The sequence below is a fragment of the Chionomys nivalis genome, chromosome 7 (genome assembly GCF_950005125.1).
Source record: "Chionomys nivalis chromosome 7, mChiNiv1.1, whole genome shotgun sequence".
Classification (NCBI taxonomy): domain Eukaryota; kingdom Metazoa; phylum Chordata; class Mammalia; order Rodentia; family Cricetidae; genus Chionomys; species Chionomys nivalis.
Genome location: NC_080092.1, coordinates 101,961,092 through 101,979,239, shown reverse-complemented (window position 1 = coordinate 101,979,239; position 18,148 = coordinate 101,961,092). Strand labels below are relative to the sequence as shown.

Sequence of the window (18,148 nt, the reverse complement as noted above, 5' to 3'; positions counted from 1 at the left end):
TGGGCAGCCCTGGCAGGACCCCCCACGGTGAACCTAGAGTCCTACGGGGCACCTGGAGTGGCACAGGACTCTCTGGGTCCCTGCTCGGTGAGGCTCAGTGAGTGCAAACACATGAACTGTAGCTGCAGGCGGAGGAATATCAGGTGCATCTCTACGCCCTGAGGGCTCAACTCCTACACTTAAATCCCTCCCACTGGAACAGCCGGCTCCAGTTTCACCGAGCCAGCGAGCCAGCGTGAGAACAGATCCTGCTCCTCAGTCCTCAGCACCTTGCACAGAAGGGCTCCGCATCCCAGCACTGTCCACCTCCGGTAAGTGCTTACAATTTCTTCAAGTTTTCTTTCAAAACTACTCTACAATGTGTCTTGGGGTGTCTGTCTAGGTAGAATGATTGCTGTTGTCTGTTCTTTCCTGCTCTGTTCCTTAGGGATTACTCAGAACCTGGCAGGTGCATCTTGGAGATGCAGACCACAATTACAAAACTCCTAATGGGGCTGATACTTTATTCCAAAAATACGAGCAAGCTTATTTAAAAATCAAGCCCTCCTTTCTGCTATAAAATTTATTTTAAAAATAAACCAAAACATGTATTTATACTAGCACTTAACTGTTTCCTACTTTTCAAAGAAACTACAATAAATTTCAACATAAAAGAGGCAAAAATCGTATATCATATAGAAATATAACTATACAACTGCTGGGTTTCACTTCTAGTTTAATACTTAAGACTTCAAGTTTAAAATAAGTGCTGCTTTGACAAAACCTTTCAAAACCAAGAAGCCAAAAAAGTTTAAGCTTTTGTTTGGTTGCTAAGGTTACACATACAGGGCGGGAGGGTATTTTTCCTATACGAAAGTTCCCATAAATCTGTATGAAAATAATTACTGATCAAATAATCGGCCAATTCCAACCAAATCAGATTTTGTTTAGGCAGAGCCACCTACATTTGTCATCCCGGTGCTTTCTGAGCACTAGAAAAGGCTCTCTGGTATTTCAGAATGTGTGTTAAGGAAACAAGAGGCAAGGTGACCACTGGTGCAGTGCTGGCCTGGGAGCTGTGTGTGTACCATGTGCCAACACAACAGAACCCATCTGTTTTCTGGATCTTTTCTTCCACACACAGTCTAGAAAACTGCTTTCCTCTAAGGATATGGCCGTCCTAAGTTCACCTTCATCTTAAAGAACAGAAAGTTTGGGAGGGAGTGGCGGCCAGTCACAGCAAAAACTCAACTGAAGTAAAACTCACAGATCTCGTTCTTGCGACACCCCAGTGGGTAGACGACAGTGGCGTGCCCTTGAGTGGTGCAATAACGCCACATCACAGTGCTGTAATTATAGCATGCCCTTCACGACGTTCCACCTGCGAGGCTCTGTGCCAGACAGCTGGACACCACCAGGAGGACTATTACAGCACGGCCTTGCTCTGCAGGTCAAGTCACAGGACAAACATAGCTGCCCAGCCTGTCAATCGCTGTCCTATGAAGCAAAGCTGTAATTACCTCCATTGTGTCCTATCGGGGTTCCTTTAAATTACTCTTTCTCTCGTCTGTTTTCTAAGTGCAAGCCCCTTACAAACTTTTAAAACCTGCAAGCCACTCACTGCAGCCTTGACGCCGGCAGCTACGTTACAGGTCCACACACTTAGGGACCTGCTAGAGTGCTTTAAAGACAAACAGAACTCTGTGGCCAACCGAAACCACCCAGTGCTCGCTGTGTGGGCAGGTATCCCGGATGGCACACTGTGGGCAGAAGGAAGGTGTTCTCAGCCCAGGGTCCTTTCCAAGGCCAAGTCAAGCAGTTGAATATAAGAGCCGGTCGAGTCTCAACAAACACGGCTGATTTATGTCAGCAGAAAATTAGGACAGAGCTTACAGATCTCAAGCTGGACACTGTCCATGATTTTAGGTCACTGTAATGTTGTATAGTCTCTACTGCATCCCAAGAGGATTCAGAGAAGGAAGTCTCAAGCCAAGGTGGTCTGGCGAGGCATGTTTGAGAAAAGGGCTTCCCCAAGAAGACAGAGGATACCTAGGAACTCTCTACCAACAGCCCCTGACCCAGGCTGGATGTCTGTGGGAACACACCCTCAGAACCTCCTGACCATCATATAGGAAGTGAAGGGGAGGAGGGTTGGGTGCCAGGTAAAACTCCTCTGGGGCTGTGCCGGCACCTAACATGCTAACACTACAGTTCTCAGACAGTCACAGCTCCACATATAGCCTTCCAGAGATGTATTCCCAAAGTAGTAACAGGCACGCCCCGAAAAAGAGACAGCCACATACCCTTCTCACTGCCTTTAGGAAGAGCTTCCCTCTGAATACAAATCCAAACTTACTGTAAACAGTCAAAGGTCTAGGCTTTACTGTTTTGGCAACAATGTGCACTTTGGGGAATATTTAACACTAGAAGCTGCCAGACAGTACAAAGTCCAGCAGGTATAAACTGACCAAACAGGACTTCGTATAAGCCTCCATGCCCACAGACATATGTGCCTGGCTGCAGTCATGGCTGTGGGTTAGTTTCTTTATACTCATAAACCTCATTTGGGTAGGACAGAGAACTCACAGGCTGACATCATCATCCGAAAGCTTACAAAAGCATCAATTTTATCCCACTTACTTCTCTAACACAGGAGTTTTATAGATGAGTTACACCCGCCTTACACCTGCCTCCAAGCAGCAAGCTTCGGCCTTAATTAGCAATTGTGAAATCCCGAGGGGTCAGTTTATCCACAGTTACTGAAACTACTACAGCTGAGACTCTGTCTTTATACTCATTCCCTTCCAGTTTTAATAAACCTCAGTAAATCTTCTCACCCAAGAACAGTTGCCCAAGAGCCGCTGGGGCTTATCCCACCCAGCCCGAGGATTCACAGGCTAAAAAATAAAATGGCAAAAGGCTCAAACCAAAACTTCAGATAGCATTTTACTTTATATTATACTTTAATAATTTAATATATTACATATGTAATTTTATACATATATAATAGCAATTATTTCCTAAGTTACTCTTTAGGACAACATATGGTGCTTTGTAAAACACTTGCCTCCTGACAGACATAGGAAAACCTTACAATGACAGTGTGTTTATTTAGCCACAGTGGTGCGCTTACTTCTGCCCCAAACCATCAGTGACATTCCCTAAGGTTGCTTCTGAAGGCCCATCACTACTTCCTTACGTCTGGAAGGGCCTTTCTAGCTTATCCAGGACACACAGTACAGTCCCCGTGTCCATACTCAGCAACTGGGAAGAAGCTCACCCTCGATAAATGTTTGCAACTGTCATCATTTTGATCATGATGCTCCCAGTTAGTGATGAAATCATCTCTCTCAGATCTGTGCCATGACATATCCTATACAGCCATGGGAACCTGTCTTGCAGAGGTTCTCACGCCTTCAGAATCAAGAGTGTAATGAACATGCCAGCACAGGCCTCAATGACTTATCGAGATGCCCTCATCAGCTAGTCAGACAAGGCTTCTCAGGTTCCCTGACGGAGGCAGGGAGAATGTACTCCAGGTACACACGGGGCCCACAGAGAATTTCTTTCCATTTTCCTTTTAATAAGAGAGAAAAAGAGAAAGTCACAGGGCTTTTCCTGTTACCATGCTCAGCTCTGACAGTGTGCCTCGTAGCTTCTGGTCCAGGCAGCACCCCTTTTGACAGTCTTAGTCTCCCCCATGCCCCAAAGAAGCCTAGGACCCTAGATTACTTCCAGCCATGGGCACCTGACGTTCTTATCTAAAATCTGTGCTTCACTCTCCGGACACGAAGACGCACACAGTGGATTGCTTTCAGTATCAAATGAGCCACCATTCTCCCGAACAACCACTTAACACAACAACCCTAAACTACGGTACTAGGGTAGCTGGTGAAGGGCACTTTAGCTCTTTGAGGGCTTGCTCCTGCTGTTTTGAGGGGAAAAAAAATTGCTAAGCAGCACAGGCAGGTCTTGAACCCGAGACCCTATGCCTTAGCATCTCCTACATGGAATTGTGGGTGTGCACCACAATGCTGGGCATAGTTCTTTGTGTTTGATATATATGTATGTATAATTTATTTTTATATATTATACATGAAGTATATATTTACACAGAGAGACAAATAAATTAGAAGAAAAAATAAATAAATAAAACCAGATACATCCTCAGAATATAAAGTATACAAGTAGAAATAAGGAACTTGCTCTTGTGGCCAGCCACTCCACCCCACTGCCCACCATACACATGCACACTGAGGACAGGGGAGGCAGACAAGAGAGAGTAAGACTTTAGTGGCTGCTTCTGTTTCTAAGGGTCTGGCTGGCAGACAAGTGTCTGGCTAGGTCTAGAGGGTATAGCTTTGCACTTTTCTCACAAACTTAGTTTAAAGCTGAGAACAGTTTTCTTAAATAATTTCCACTGAGTGTTACTTTTAAGTGTTTAAAATACTTAGCAGATCTTTCCCTTTTCACATATTCTACACAGATCAAGGTACCTGACCTGAATTCTTCATCTCATACCCAAGCTCCATCTAGAGTCACCCAGATGTCCAAGCAGGCAGTTTCGCTACGTGCTCAGCTTTGGGTTAGGAGCTGGATATACCTGAGGCAAAATAGTTTCCTCCCTCTGTCTGAACACCACTGCCCCAGTCTCTTGAGAAGGCATATCCAAGGAAAGGAGGGGTTCACTCCCAAATGCTGATGAGTGCCAGGGCATAGAGTCACGGGGACTTGTAAATCATGCTAACGGCCCTGCAAACCGAGTTGACTGAAATAAAGCGTTCACACTTTTTGAGCCAACATAAATGCTGTTGCTTACTAGGGCTGAGGATGAAGCTCAGTGCTACAGCAATCACCCAGCAAGCATGAAGCTATGTAATCACCACCCCCAACACTAGCAAGTACTACCTGCCGATAAAGTGGGGTTTTCATCTGTGATTTTAGAAGCAGCAGGGCGAAGTCCTATGTTCTTAAATAGTCTTCATTTTTAAATATTCACTAATAATAATACAAAGCACAGCAGTAACACAGCTAAACAGGGCCAAGCTGCCTTGTAGCACTGAACTGAACAATGCCATAGCAGTTTATTCCCTAAATGCTTGCTCTCATACAGCACTTGGAAAAGAGGCTCTGGTACAGAATCCTATCAGAAACCCCATAGAAACTGACCAAGGAAAGGTCCAGATTGCAGAATAAAGGCCCCCAAAACTCAAAGAATCGCCTCAAGCACGCTGCTCTCTTGGTCCCCAGGCAGCTCTTGCAGGTCAGGCTTAAGAAAACGCAGAGCAGGCAGGGAGGGACCCGGGTGTCACCCACTCTCCGAAAGCTCTAGGCTCCTCGTCTGTCTTTAGTGTGGCAGTGCAGACAACGACCTGCTAACTGCGCCTGACACCAGTCTCTGTCTGCCTTCACAGTTCTAGGTGCCGGATGGAAGGAATTTCCCTTGTTAGACCCCCGGTACATGGGGCTGACCGCAGATAAAGTGCTCAGAGCAAGAACACAGACCGGTACTACCTCCTTCAAGGCCATCACATCCTGGTCAAAGAGTCATCGGCAGTGACCACAGACTGAACAGACCAGAGTCCAGATACAGAGGACAATGAGTCTCCTAAAGGAACGGAAACCAAAGAAACCACACTATATTCCTCGGCCCCCGGGAAAGCCCTTCAAGTACAAATGCTTCCAGTGTCCTTTCACATGTAATGAGAAGTCGCATCTCTTCAATCACATGAAGTACGGTCTCTGCAAAAACTCTATCACGTTGGTGTCAGAGCAAGATCGCATCCCCAAGTGTCCGAAATCTACTTCGCTGGACCCTAAGCAGACCCACCAGCCAGAGCCCACCTCCAAGCCAGCCGCTTCCAAGTCTCTCCCAAATGGACTCTCCAGCTTCGATCCAAAGTCTCAACAGGGCTCTACAAAGGAAGACGCCAAAGAGAACCTAGAGATGCAGGCCCGGGGGACCCACAAGGGTCCCCAGAAACCAGTCCTACAGAAAGAAGTGACACCAGAAGCCATCCTCGGCACCCAGCTAGACAGTGGGGTTAGGTCTTCAGCATTTGTTCCGGTTGGGGAGCACAGACTCAGGGGGCCGGAAGACACAGAGGCTCCTGAAATGCTGGCATTAACCAACTCTACCACCAAAGCCACCTCTTTCCATGCCAAGTCTGCATTCCATACTCCTGGTTACCCCTGGAAAGCTGGCTCCCCATTCCTGCCACCTGACTTTCCACATAAAATCCCATCTACAAAGGGGTTTGGTGCTATCTCCCCCTATATGCACCCTGCAATCCCCGAGTACCCCCATCCCTTCTATACGGAGCATGGGCTGGCTGCCATCTACTCCCCTTACCTCCTGACTGGGAACACGCCTGAGTGTGACACCACTCTGCTGTCTGTCTATGGGTCCCAAGACCAAAGACACTTCCTGTCTCATCCTGGACCAATCCCCAAGCATCTGAACACAACTCCGTCGACATACGACCACTACAGATTTTTCCAGCAATACCACTCAAATCTGCCAATTCCTTATGGATTTTACAGACCAGAGTCGGCATTCCCCCCCTACGGTCTCCGGCTCCCACCTGTCCCTGGCATCACGCGAGATCAGAGCTCTCGACTGCTTGAAGAAGCAGCCCTGGCTTACCCAGCCTCAAGTCCCTCCGAGTTAAATCTTTCAAACTCCCACAAAAAACACGCAGAGTTTGAGAAGGAAAGCCCTCTCCCTGAGGCAAAAGATCCTTCTAAAGATGGGCAAAGGGATGCAGAAGAGGCAAAAATGAGTCCCCGGGCAGGGAGTGCTGCCACGGGCTCCCCAGGGAGGCCAAGCCCCACCAATTTCACCCAAACAAGCCAAACATTCGAAGGCCTGTGTGACCTCTCAAACAAAGCAGCCTCCTCGGGAACCCCGGAGCGACTCCAGCAGCCTGAACAGAGCCCCACTGCCTTCAAACCTGTCCAGAGGGGATCAGAAAGTCCTCAGTCTCAGCCTCCTGCAAACAGAACAGAGTCTCCAAAATGGTAAAAAAATTTCTTTCTCAAAAGCTTCACTGTAATTTTGTTTAACACCAAGTTCACACGTGATTAAAATGCTTTACATGATGATTTTCCTAAAATTTCTCTTGATTTCTTCTAGCCTTCAGGTCATGAACAGTGACTCTCCAGCACAGACAGGAACCAGTACCTCTCTCATCAAAGAGGCTCCACCTTCCAGCCCAGAGGACCACTCCAGGATAAGCCCCCTCAACCTCTCAAAGAAGTTGGAGATCAACCCTGCAGCCACTTATGGACCCATGTACGTAGACAATGCTCAGGCAGACGCCCTGGGCTTCTCGGGGCTGCAGGACCTGCCACTCAATCTCTCTGTAAAGGATCCCTGTAATGCCTGGGCTCCTAGGCCTGTGTTCCCCAGCCCACCGCAAGGTGCTGAACCTGCTGCTGCTCTAAAGACTGAGACCAAAGGTTCTGAAGATAGGACAAGCCCTGTGGAGACGCAGGAAGACAAGGCCCACGGCAGGACGGCCCCAGATGCGCACACGGTAGACAGCAGCGATGAGCAAAAGCAAACCGCGGCTGTCGCTCTCTGTCAGCTGGCGGCCTACAGCCCGGGGAAAGTCCGAGTGGGTGATGAGGAAGGCACAGCCCAGGAATCCACCGGTCAAGATGTGCCCACTCTCGGTTCTATGGAGAACCAGGGGGCTCAGTGTGACCTCAGACCCAAAGGACAAAAGAGGACAAGTCAAAGGGATGCAGCAAAATCCCAGCAAGGAACTAAAAAGCCAAGGCTGAAAGACACCATACCAAGAGTGCTCACGCTACGCAAGAGAACCCGGGTGTCCTGAAGCCTCACGTGCTCGGCGCTGTGGCCAACAAGATGCCTTTCACACATGTTCTAAGCAGCATTTTCGCTTTTTTGCTTTTTGGAGGAGGTACAGTCTTGTCATGTTGTTCAAGTTGGCATCAGCCCACGTGCTGGGACACCCAGTGTACCCCCAGTTAACCTTCACTTTTTATCAGTTTTTATAAAGTTTCTCTTTTCTTCTCAAAAAAAAAAAAAAAAAAAAAAGACAAATGGCTGTAATCTTGTTCAGGTTTTTGTAAACATTAAGAATAAATATTAAAAGGTGTTTCTACTTCTGGTTAAAAAAAAAACATCTGAGTGGCTTATGCTCTCCAAGACTGACAAATTAAACTGGGCTTTCCTGTTTGAGACACATCAAGGAACTATACAGAACTAAAATCCAGCTCGGCAGTGTGAGTCAGCGGAGCAGTGTGAGGAACGACGTTTTATATGTACTGTTTGTCAGGACTAGTAAACTTTTACTGTTTTCCTACTGAATATAGTTATGTATTTTGATGCCAGAAACAGCTTCAGCTTGAGCATCGGGTGTTACCTGTAAAAAGTGTTGTGGTTACATTTTACTGAACTGACCACAGGAGTCCAGAGGTTGATTTTACAAGTAATTTATTTCCATCAGGGAAATGCATTTCTGGTTAAGGTAGGATCAATTTATTCTTCTTGTTTATGATGTTACAGCGAATTTTCTCACTCGCGTTCAACCCCCTAAGATGATGTACATGTTGTTAATTTTCCAATAAACTCTTGTGTGAACTTTGAGGACACATTGAGCAAAGACCAACATCAGGTCTGTGGTATTCTTTAGAGTTCTGCTACAGCATTTAGCAAGAAAGAGTTGACCGCTTCTGGGGTTGGTGAATCAATCACCAGAATCCAGGCACGGACAAATCTTCACCCCTGGGGCTTTTTGAGGATCATCTAGGAGTCCTGAGTCTCAGAGTGCGAAGAAGATAAGTCTCAGGAGCCATGGCCCCAAGTGCTACGTGGGAAGGGTTCCACCTTTCTCGGTCCCCAAAAGATGGTCTTTTATCCTGCATGCAAGAACCAAGCTATAGGCACTGAGCACAACAATTCGTGGTTTCTTGTTGAAAAACCCTTTTCCTCTGACATCAATTCCCAGCTCCTAGCCAGTCCCCATACAGGATGCCCGGTAAAAGCTGGCCAGTGCTCTACCTCCAGATGATGTTAGGCATAGAGAAACACTTTCCAACTGGTTAATGTCATATAAGATTTCAAATACCGGGCCTGGAGTGATGGTTCAGTGGTTAAGACCTGGGCTCAGTTCCCAGCACCCACATGGCAGCTCAGAGCCGCCTGTAGCTCCAGTTCCAGCGGATCTGGCATCCTCACACAGACACTCATGCATGCAAAACGCCAATGTACATAAAAAAAAATCTTTAAAAAAATTTCAAATACCAGCATAAGCGGGATGCAGTTTTTCACAATCGTTATGAGATACAGGAGGCCAGTGCTGCAAGCCATCTCTAAAGGTACAATAGGCTTCCCACTCATGGAAGCAGGAAAGCTTTCTGCTATCACCTGGTGAGGCCAGGAGCCCTTCCCTTCCAAGGAGCTAGACGAGGCCTTTGGGTCCATCAAACCACTACATACCACTAACCTAAATGTGCTCTCTTAGGATATAAAACCAACAAATACAATCTTATATTTTCCAGCCTGGTTCTTTTGTTTGTTTGTTTGTTTGTTTGACAAAGAACAAAAATATGACCCCTCCTGCTCCCCATCAAGTAAAGGCCTGCGAGAAAGAGGAATGACCCACCAAGCACTGTCTGCTCCATGCTCATGGTCCAAAGCCTGGAATTAACCCACGTAAGAACACAGCCCTCCACTCAGGCCCAGAACTCTGAGGCAATACCATAGATAGCTCACCCATTGTCTACATCACCTTAAATGGCAAACAAGAAGAACCTGGCCAGCTGCCTCCCATGCCTGGGTGAAGCGTGAGAAATTACTCTACCAAACAGGAGGTACTAAGCCTTCGGAAAATTGGTCTGCACAGGTACCACTGCTTCAGCTGAGAGGCCCACCATGGAGAAACACCACCCTCCAGGGACAGTTGCTCCAAAGGTCACCTTCAACAGTATACCCATGGCAACTAGAGTGGATATTCCATCTGCCTATAAAACAAAAGGAATCCCTGCAGTCATATAATAAAATACTAGCATCTTGTTTCCCAATTAGTACCTCTCTATACTCACAAATGATTGGCTTAAGAGTAAAAGCTCCTCCCTTTACAGACAAAAAACCCAGGCTTTCAAAAAGTTAAGCAGAACCACATGACCTTGCAATACTACTGCAACATTCTTCATATAGACCTGAAAGCAAGTCTCAGAGAGACACACTCGTCTTCTGTCCACAGCAGCCAGGAGATGGGATCATGGAAAAGGCGAGTAAAGTGTAGTATTACTTAGCCTTACAAAGAAGGTTGTTCTTACACGTGCTGCAGTATGATGAGTCTTGATGTAGTAATAAGGCAACTAGTTTGTTCATGGCCTCTCAGCCCCAAAATAATCACTCAGAAACCATATTATTTGCAATACTGTTTGGCCAATAGCTTAAGCATATTTCTGGTTAACTCTTATATCTTAATTTAGCCCATTTCCATTAATCTGTGAATTGCCATGTGGCTATTGCTTACAGGTAAAGTTCCATTTGGCATCTGTCTCCAGCAGGGGCTACGTGGCTTCTCCCTGACTCTGCCTTCCTTCTCCCAGCATTCAGTTTAGTTGTGTGCCCCCCTTTCTCCCACCCCACCCCCGCCTAGCTCTACCTTGCTATAGGTCAAGCCAGTTTCTTTATTCATTAACCAATAAAAGCAATGCACAGACAGAAGGACCTCCACACCATCTCGGGATCATTATACTCTATGAGATGGTCCAGCCACGAATGGCAAAATATTCTACACACCTTGTACTTCCATGAAGACCCAAGAATGGGCAAAACCATAGGAATAGGAGTTATGTGGGATGGGAGACAGGATATCTACTCGGAATAACAGATGTTGTAGGACCAGATGTATGAAATAGTTGCCCAACAGCAAGAACATAATTAATGTCACTGCGCAGAATGCTGGGAAATGGCTACAATAAATTTGTTTTATATATTTTTAACTATATGTTTAAAGGAAATGAAATACAGCAAAATCAATTTAATTACATTTTAAATGAGTAAACTGTATCTCAATTTATATTTTAAAACAAAAAACAAAACCCTTTCTCAACAATCCTGACAACAGTCCACTGTGATTTGTCCTCTTCCCACAACACCTTCGACAGGGCAGGAAAAAACAGATACGAAAAGAAAGCACGGGAGGACAATCTGTTCAGCAGCAAAGTCATAGATGCCACATTATAGTCATTTTCTTACAAACTTGGGTGTCTGGCAGCTCAAAATGGCACAAACGCTAAAAACTAAATAACAGTACAACTCTGGGATCTGGTCAACCTGTCCCTAACCAGGGACCTGTTTGCCTGGGACCTACAATACCAGGCATCTTCCATATATATTACCAGGGCCAACGAAGATGTCCAATCTTCCGCTCTTGTCTCTCACACAATCATTTCCCTAACAAACTCTTGCATATTTAATCCTATATGGCATTTGCTACTTAAGAAGATCCAGACAGATGCCACAACACTACCCAAATGTTCCTTTTTGGATGATGTCATGCAACACAGCAGAACAGGAGTTATATGCTGTTGGGGACTGCAGACCACCAGACCCTAAATTTCCTGTAAACACCTTGTTTTCCTCTGCTCTGAGCAGCTGCTCTAAGCGTGAGACCCTGATGGCAAGGGAATGGTTTCTGGTGAGTCTGCAGCTGAAAGATCCTGAGAGCTGGGGCCTGGCCAGAGCCCTATATAAGCTGTCCCCGAACTCAATAAAGGGGGCATTCTTGGGGAATTCAAGGATGACCTGTGTCTCTGCCTCTCTGTCTGTATGTGTGTCCATCTCCAGCCCCGTTCCCAGCTCACAAACGGTCCCGTGGTGCAGGCGGTACACTAGAGGCGTGCGTAGTACAAGTGGAGGCCCCCAGCAATGCGTTAAAACGTGCTGAAGTGTTAAACTGAACAAAACTGATAGGATCAACTTTTGCAGAGCTCTGGATACTAATCAAGCACTTATGACGACCAGAGGGAGGCTTACGGAAGGAAACTACTGTTTCAGCACCACAGATCCCCTCACACCTCACCTAACGATGAGACACGGAACAAACCGCAGTAAACAAACACAAGACAGTCACTGGGTCAGTGGACACCACAGGCCTCAATGCGTCCTAAGAGCAAGTGCCTGTGGGGAGGAGGCTTTTTAAGTGCAGGTGCCTATTAGAATATTCAAAATATTTTATTTTCAACAAAAACAAAAAATTGCAAGGCAGACAAAGGGAACAGGAAAGCAGCCCAGGCACTGAGTTTACCAAACACAGACTTTAAAATGCTCAAAGGGAACCACAGACCATATCTGAATCAGCTCAAAATGTCAACAAAGAGACAAATTATAGCAACTTGACAGAGGTTCTGATATTGAAAAGTCAACAATTGAAATGAAGGCTCTCTAGAAGGATGTGATGATTGATACTGATTGCCAACTTGACAGGATCTATAATTATTTAGAAGACAAGACTCTGGGTGTGTCATGAGGGAGTTTCTAGATTGAGTCAATTAAGATAGGAACCTATTTTAAATGTGGGACACACCATTCCATGAGCAGGGGTCCCAGACTACATAAGAGGGAAAAGGTGAGCTAAGCATCTTTCATCTCTCTCTGCTCCCTGACTGAGAATGCAACGTAACCAGCGGCCTCACACTCCTGCCGACATGCCTTCCCAGTCAAGACAGACTGGACTCTTAAAATGCATGAGCCAAAATAAACCCTTCCTTCTTTTAACCACTTCCGTCGGATAGAATCTGGTCACAGTGATGAGTACAGAAACTAACATGGGGCTTACAGTCAGATCTGCAACAGGTAAAAGGCAGAATCAGTGAACATAAAGAAACTGAAATCACCCAGTATGAGGAGTAATAATAATAATAATAATAATAATAAAGGAAAAGGAACAGAAACCTAAGAGACCCGAGGGACACATCAGAGCACAATTTTACATACCCAAAATTCAAATTCCAGGGTGAAAAGGGAGAAAGAGGCAGTGGAATATCTAAGGAAGTCAAAGCTAAGCACAGTAAAGTTTGGATGAAAGATAGGACACACCCAAGAAGCTCATAACACATAACTTATCAGCACAAAATTCTCCACTGAATAAAAACAGCAAAGAAACAGAAGGTTTTAACCAAGTATCCAAAGAGATAAGGATGTTTAATTTCAAAACCTAAAACTGAAATTTAGGAACACGGGTATACACTCTATTAGAATACTAACACTAATCAAATACAGCCACAGAGAAAATTCAGCCAAAACCATAGACAAGACCAGTCAGGCTAACGATGATGCCCCATGATTCAAGGAGCGACTCCCCCCAAAAACCAAGAGGCTCAAAACCAGGACCAATCAAGCATCTGGGCCACCTGGAATAAAGGCTAAGCAATCCTCTGAGAATGGCTGATCAAACAAACAAACTTGGGCTCAAGTGTGGGGGAATACATGTGTTAGTGCTCACGTGTGTGTGCATGAAGATAACGTGGCAGAATTCTTTAAAGAGACAACCAAGCTGCTCCTTCCTGAGGCTTTGCCCAGGTCTGCTCTCTAAGGCTGTGGTAAAGTCAATCTGACCTCCCCAAAGTCACTTCCTCCCTGACTTCAGCATGTACCAGAAAGCTTCCCATCTCTTCTGAGACAAAAACAGAAGTTTTCTTTACCAACGTGTTCATCGACACCTTGTCTTTCCAGACCGTGTTTATCCTTTTTCCTTCCTGAGAGACAGGGGCTCTCATATTAGCCCAGCTAACTTCAAACTCACTGTACCAAGAACATGAATTCCTGATCCTCTTGCCTCCAACAGTTTCCAAATGTTGGGACTGTGGTGCTTTTGCTTCTGTCAGCTCAGAAAGCTACATACTACACAATGGCTATGAGAAGCAAGTATTCAGCCATGACTTTAAACAAACAAGACCACTCTCAGAGGAATGGTGTGAGATCTAAAACAAGAACATAAAAAGCATCCTTCAGACGTTCCATGTTAGGGTTACCATCTTCACACAGGTTCCAAGAGCCCCTGTCCCCCTATCTGACATGACACTTCCCCCATCAGGAGACAGTACGGGGTGCCCCTGGCACAAGAAGAAGCTTCAGTTCACACGGAGGCACTGCAGGGCAGGAGGACAGCTCCCCACAGAGAGATAATGGGCTAATTTATTCCAGATCATGTTGTAAACAACAGCTTGACACTGTGACACCAGCTTGATACTGTTATCCTTACTCCAGGTGGTGGGATCGATGCGTCCTGAAATATGGCACAGCACATACAAGCTGGCCCCACTGAAGAAACCCGAAGAGAAGCAACACCGTTCAGGTTCCACGGCACAACAAGTTGTAGGACTTCACGCAATAGGTTTCCACAATGATCCATCTGCACAGACCTGCTGATCTCACGGACCGGGCCAAACCAACACATGGGCTAAGGAAACTGCTCCCTAACTCCCCAAGTCTGTGTCCGGTCCTTTCTGACAAAACAGTGTGACTCTGCCACACCACAAACAACTCCTGGCAAAGAGGCAATCCTAGCTACACAAACAGTCACCATCTAGCAACACCTTGGAGCCGGTTCAGACTTCTTCCTTGGCCATCGGGGATGAACAACCAAGCCACGATGAGATGACTGACGTCCTACAACAACTACAATAGTAATTATGTCTTAAAAAGAGGGAAGACAAAAATAAAAATGATGAGTATGTGAAGAAAGTGGAGCTGGTGGGAGTATACAGCAATGCACAATACAGCCAAGAGTCTGATTTGTTTCTAAGATGAACCAGCATTTCCACTCCCAGGTCTACATCCAAGACAAATAATAACACGTCTGCACAAACACTCAAACAAACGCTCACTGCGGCATTACTCAAAAAGTCACCTAAATGGTTACTTAAACTGATAAGACTAAGCAAAAAGCAGTCCTTCATGCGGTGGAATCCCCGTCAGCAGGACGAAGCACCACCACATAGTGACCATCAGAAAATCACGTGACGTCCAGACACAAAAGAACAAACATCGAGGTCTGTTGACATGAAATGCCTGAGAAGGGCAGAACAGAAGAGAGAACCAGAGCTTGCCTAGGGCTGGGTAGTATGGTGGGAGCAGCTGCTTTGCAGTGCAGGATTCCAGCCTAAAGCAATGAGAATGTTCTGAGGTTAAATTACATAATGTCAGAGACCACCATCAACTGTACATGGGTAGACGATGCAGGATGCAACATATTGCGTTTTTTTAAAAGCAGAAGGGGTAAAAAGAACACAGCTCCAGAGCGCCTCCCTTGTGTTCCAGTGCTGACACTGCAGCTTGGCGTCAGTGACATGCAACCCACACGATTCCTGGGTCTTACTCTAGACCACCCATTCTCAACCTGTGGGTTATAACCCCTTTGGGCATACCAGATATTCTGCGTATCAGGTATTTACATTACAACTCATAACAGTAACAAAATTAGAGCTACAAAGAAGTAACGAAATAATTTTACAGTTGGGGATTGCCACAACGTGAAGAACTGTATAAAGGGCTACAGCATTTTAAGAAGGCTGAGAACCACTGCTCTACACAAAAGCCACATCCTCACAATCTCTAGGGCACACTTTCAGAAAGGACCGTCTCCATCTTTTGTACTCCTTTCCCTTCCACTCACGAGCTACTTCCAGACAGTAGTGCATGGCCTTATTCTGACTCCACCTCACCAGGACCCAACAAACAGCCTTAGCACGGCACTGTGCCCCGTCCTGAGGTCAGTTCCACTGCTGCCACAAGTTGTGTCATCGATCAGGACACTGTCACTACGGACACACAATACACTGCGGAGGCACCAAGAGCTACGTCTTCAGGTGCTCTCAATGGGTGACAGTACCCCCGAGAGAGAAAAGCAGTTCTAGAGACAAGAAAACCAAATATGACCAGGGTCCATGACCCTCCAAATCCAGCACAACAGAGCATATGCAGCATGAAGCTACAACAGGCTAACATGGTAATTAGTAAATTACAAAGGCTGGCGTGAGAAAGAAGCCTGAGGAACATCATGCATATACCATGCATATACCATGCATGCCTTCTCCAGAAGCACTGGTGTCCACGGACAGCCACACGGAGGAACCCCACCAAGATTCAGCAGCCCTAAGGATGCAGATCCATGCACTTCAGTTACTTACCCTCTGAGAGTCTCGATGGCAGCAACAGGCCTCGTCTCCCCAATTCCGCCAATGCCAGACATCCACCATGCCATGCCTTATCCGTCTCCTGAAAACTAAGACCACAGTTCAACAGTCAACTCCATATTGAAAGCCCACACTTTTGCAAGAAACACAAGTTAATCCATATTCTGGGCCCATGAGCCTTATTAAAACCATGGCTTCTTGGTTAAACAAAGAAGGCATCAAACCTAATACGAAGACAACCACCACATCAACACTACTCTTCACATCACCAATGATAATGAAAGGACTTGGGTCAGCTCAAGACCAATCCAGAGACATTCCACCGCCTTCTGCCCTACATGATGTCCTGCCACCATGGCCACAACGCTCGGACCTCAGTCCACTCTGATTCCACCCAATTTAGAGGACATCAGCAGAAAAGGAACAGGAGGACGCCTTCACGTGGCACCCACTGGTACCTCAGTGATCACATTCAAGATTTAAAAAGAGATTAAATAAGATGGGCACCGTGTCATATGCTCTAATCCCAGTACCTGGGAAGTGGAGGCAGGAAGGTCAGAAATGTAAGGCCATCTCAACTACGCAAGTTCAAGGCTAGACTGCTGAGACACGTGAGATCCCATCTCAAAACAAAAAAAAAAAAGAAAGAGCATTTAAAGACTTTTTGAAAGGCACGGAGGTATCAAGTCTGCTATGTTCCCAGACTAATGGTGAACTTGTAGGCTCAAGCAATCCTCCTGCCTCAGCCTTCCAAGTAGCTGGGCATACGAGAACCCAATTTTGCACCCAAATGAAATAGGATCTCACAAGCGACATTTTATATTTAAAATCAATGTGTCTGGGTACTCAAAAGGTCTCTTCAGGGTGTGGCCCATCGTAACTACAACGTGAGTGACTGTCTCAGACTGGTCAGGGCCGCTCTGAAGTTTCTGTATTTTGTTGCCAACATAAACATGAAGGTGCACATCACAAAAAAAGTAAAACAAATGACAGGATTTTACCTATTCTGGATGAATTCATTTGACAGCAAAGAAATGTGTAGGAAAATCACTAAACTGTACACCAGCTGCTTTGTACATGAACTACGAGGAGACGAAAAGACGTCACTGATGTCTACAAGATGGACACAGCACGGGCCTTCGTGAGCTGTCAGACACAGCTGTCCTCCTACTCACCACCACCACTAATGACTCACCCACAATTACCATTTCCTAATGTGCCAGGTGTCTTAGCAGGTGTCTGCTCAGCGGCTATGCGATCATTGCAAATCTTGGGTTTTTTGTTTTATTTGTTTAGACAGGGTCTCATGGACCCACGCTGGCCTCAAACTCGCTATATAGCTGAAGTTGGCCTTGAATTCTTGACCCTCCTACCTCTACCTCGCAAGTGCTGGGATTATAAGAGCATGCCACCACACTTGGTTCCATTTCCAAATCTTTATGTTCCTCGGGATTTCAAATGGAGAGAGACGCTTCCTCGCGCTCTTATGAGGATTACTATCAGAGTGAACCTAACACAGTATAATGCAATAATGACTCAAATACAGTAAACTAACTTCATTTCTAAACTACAAGTCAGGCAGGCAGACCTGAGATGCTGCTATCACCACTACATACCCATGTCTGAGAAAATCCAGCCTGACTTTGGCCAAGTGCTAAGGGCACGCTATTATCCCAAATCCGAGCCTAAGCTCCCACACCTAGGGATCCAGATAGAGAAAGCACAAAATGTTGGGATGCCATAAGTGGGTTAGAGGAAGTCACTGGGAGACCCAGGCCTCTGTACAGACCCAACATCCTGACCCTTCCATCAGCGTGCAATGTGGGCTGAGAATTCAAGAGCAGTAACACTCTTTCTGTCTCCAGAATACAGACATGGAAACGGGATACACTTTTGTATCTGCCATCTATTCAAAAAAAAAGAAAAACAGACCCTATGAGAAGGTTAAATGAACTAGGCTCCAACATTAGACCAAGACTGTAAGCCA

General features: G+C 45.9%; 2 protein-coding genes across 2 annotated transcripts in view; one reads left to right on the top strand and one right to left on the bottom strand.

Moving 5' to 3' along the window:
* The window catches only part of Tbcd (tubulin folding cofactor D), a 151,190-nt gene that overhangs the window by 86,104 nt on the left and 46,938 nt on the right, over positions 1-18,148 (bottom strand). The window contains exon 13 of the mRNA XM_057774425.1: positions 16,156-16,250. Coding sequence (XP_057630408.1) covers positions 16,156-16,250 — 95 coding nt within the window. The remainder of the gene's footprint in view (positions 1-16,155; positions 16,251-18,148) is intronic.
* On the top strand, positions 250-7,980 carry Znf750 (zinc finger protein 750). Its single transcript, XM_057774426.1, has 3 exons — positions 250-311; positions 5,394-6,999; positions 7,115-7,980. Exons 2-3 carry the CDS (start codon positions 5,579-5,581, stop codon positions 7,818-7,820), a joined length of 2,127 nt encoding a protein of 708 aa, XP_057630409.1. The 5' UTR covers positions 250-311; positions 5,394-5,578; the 3' UTR covers positions 7,821-7,980.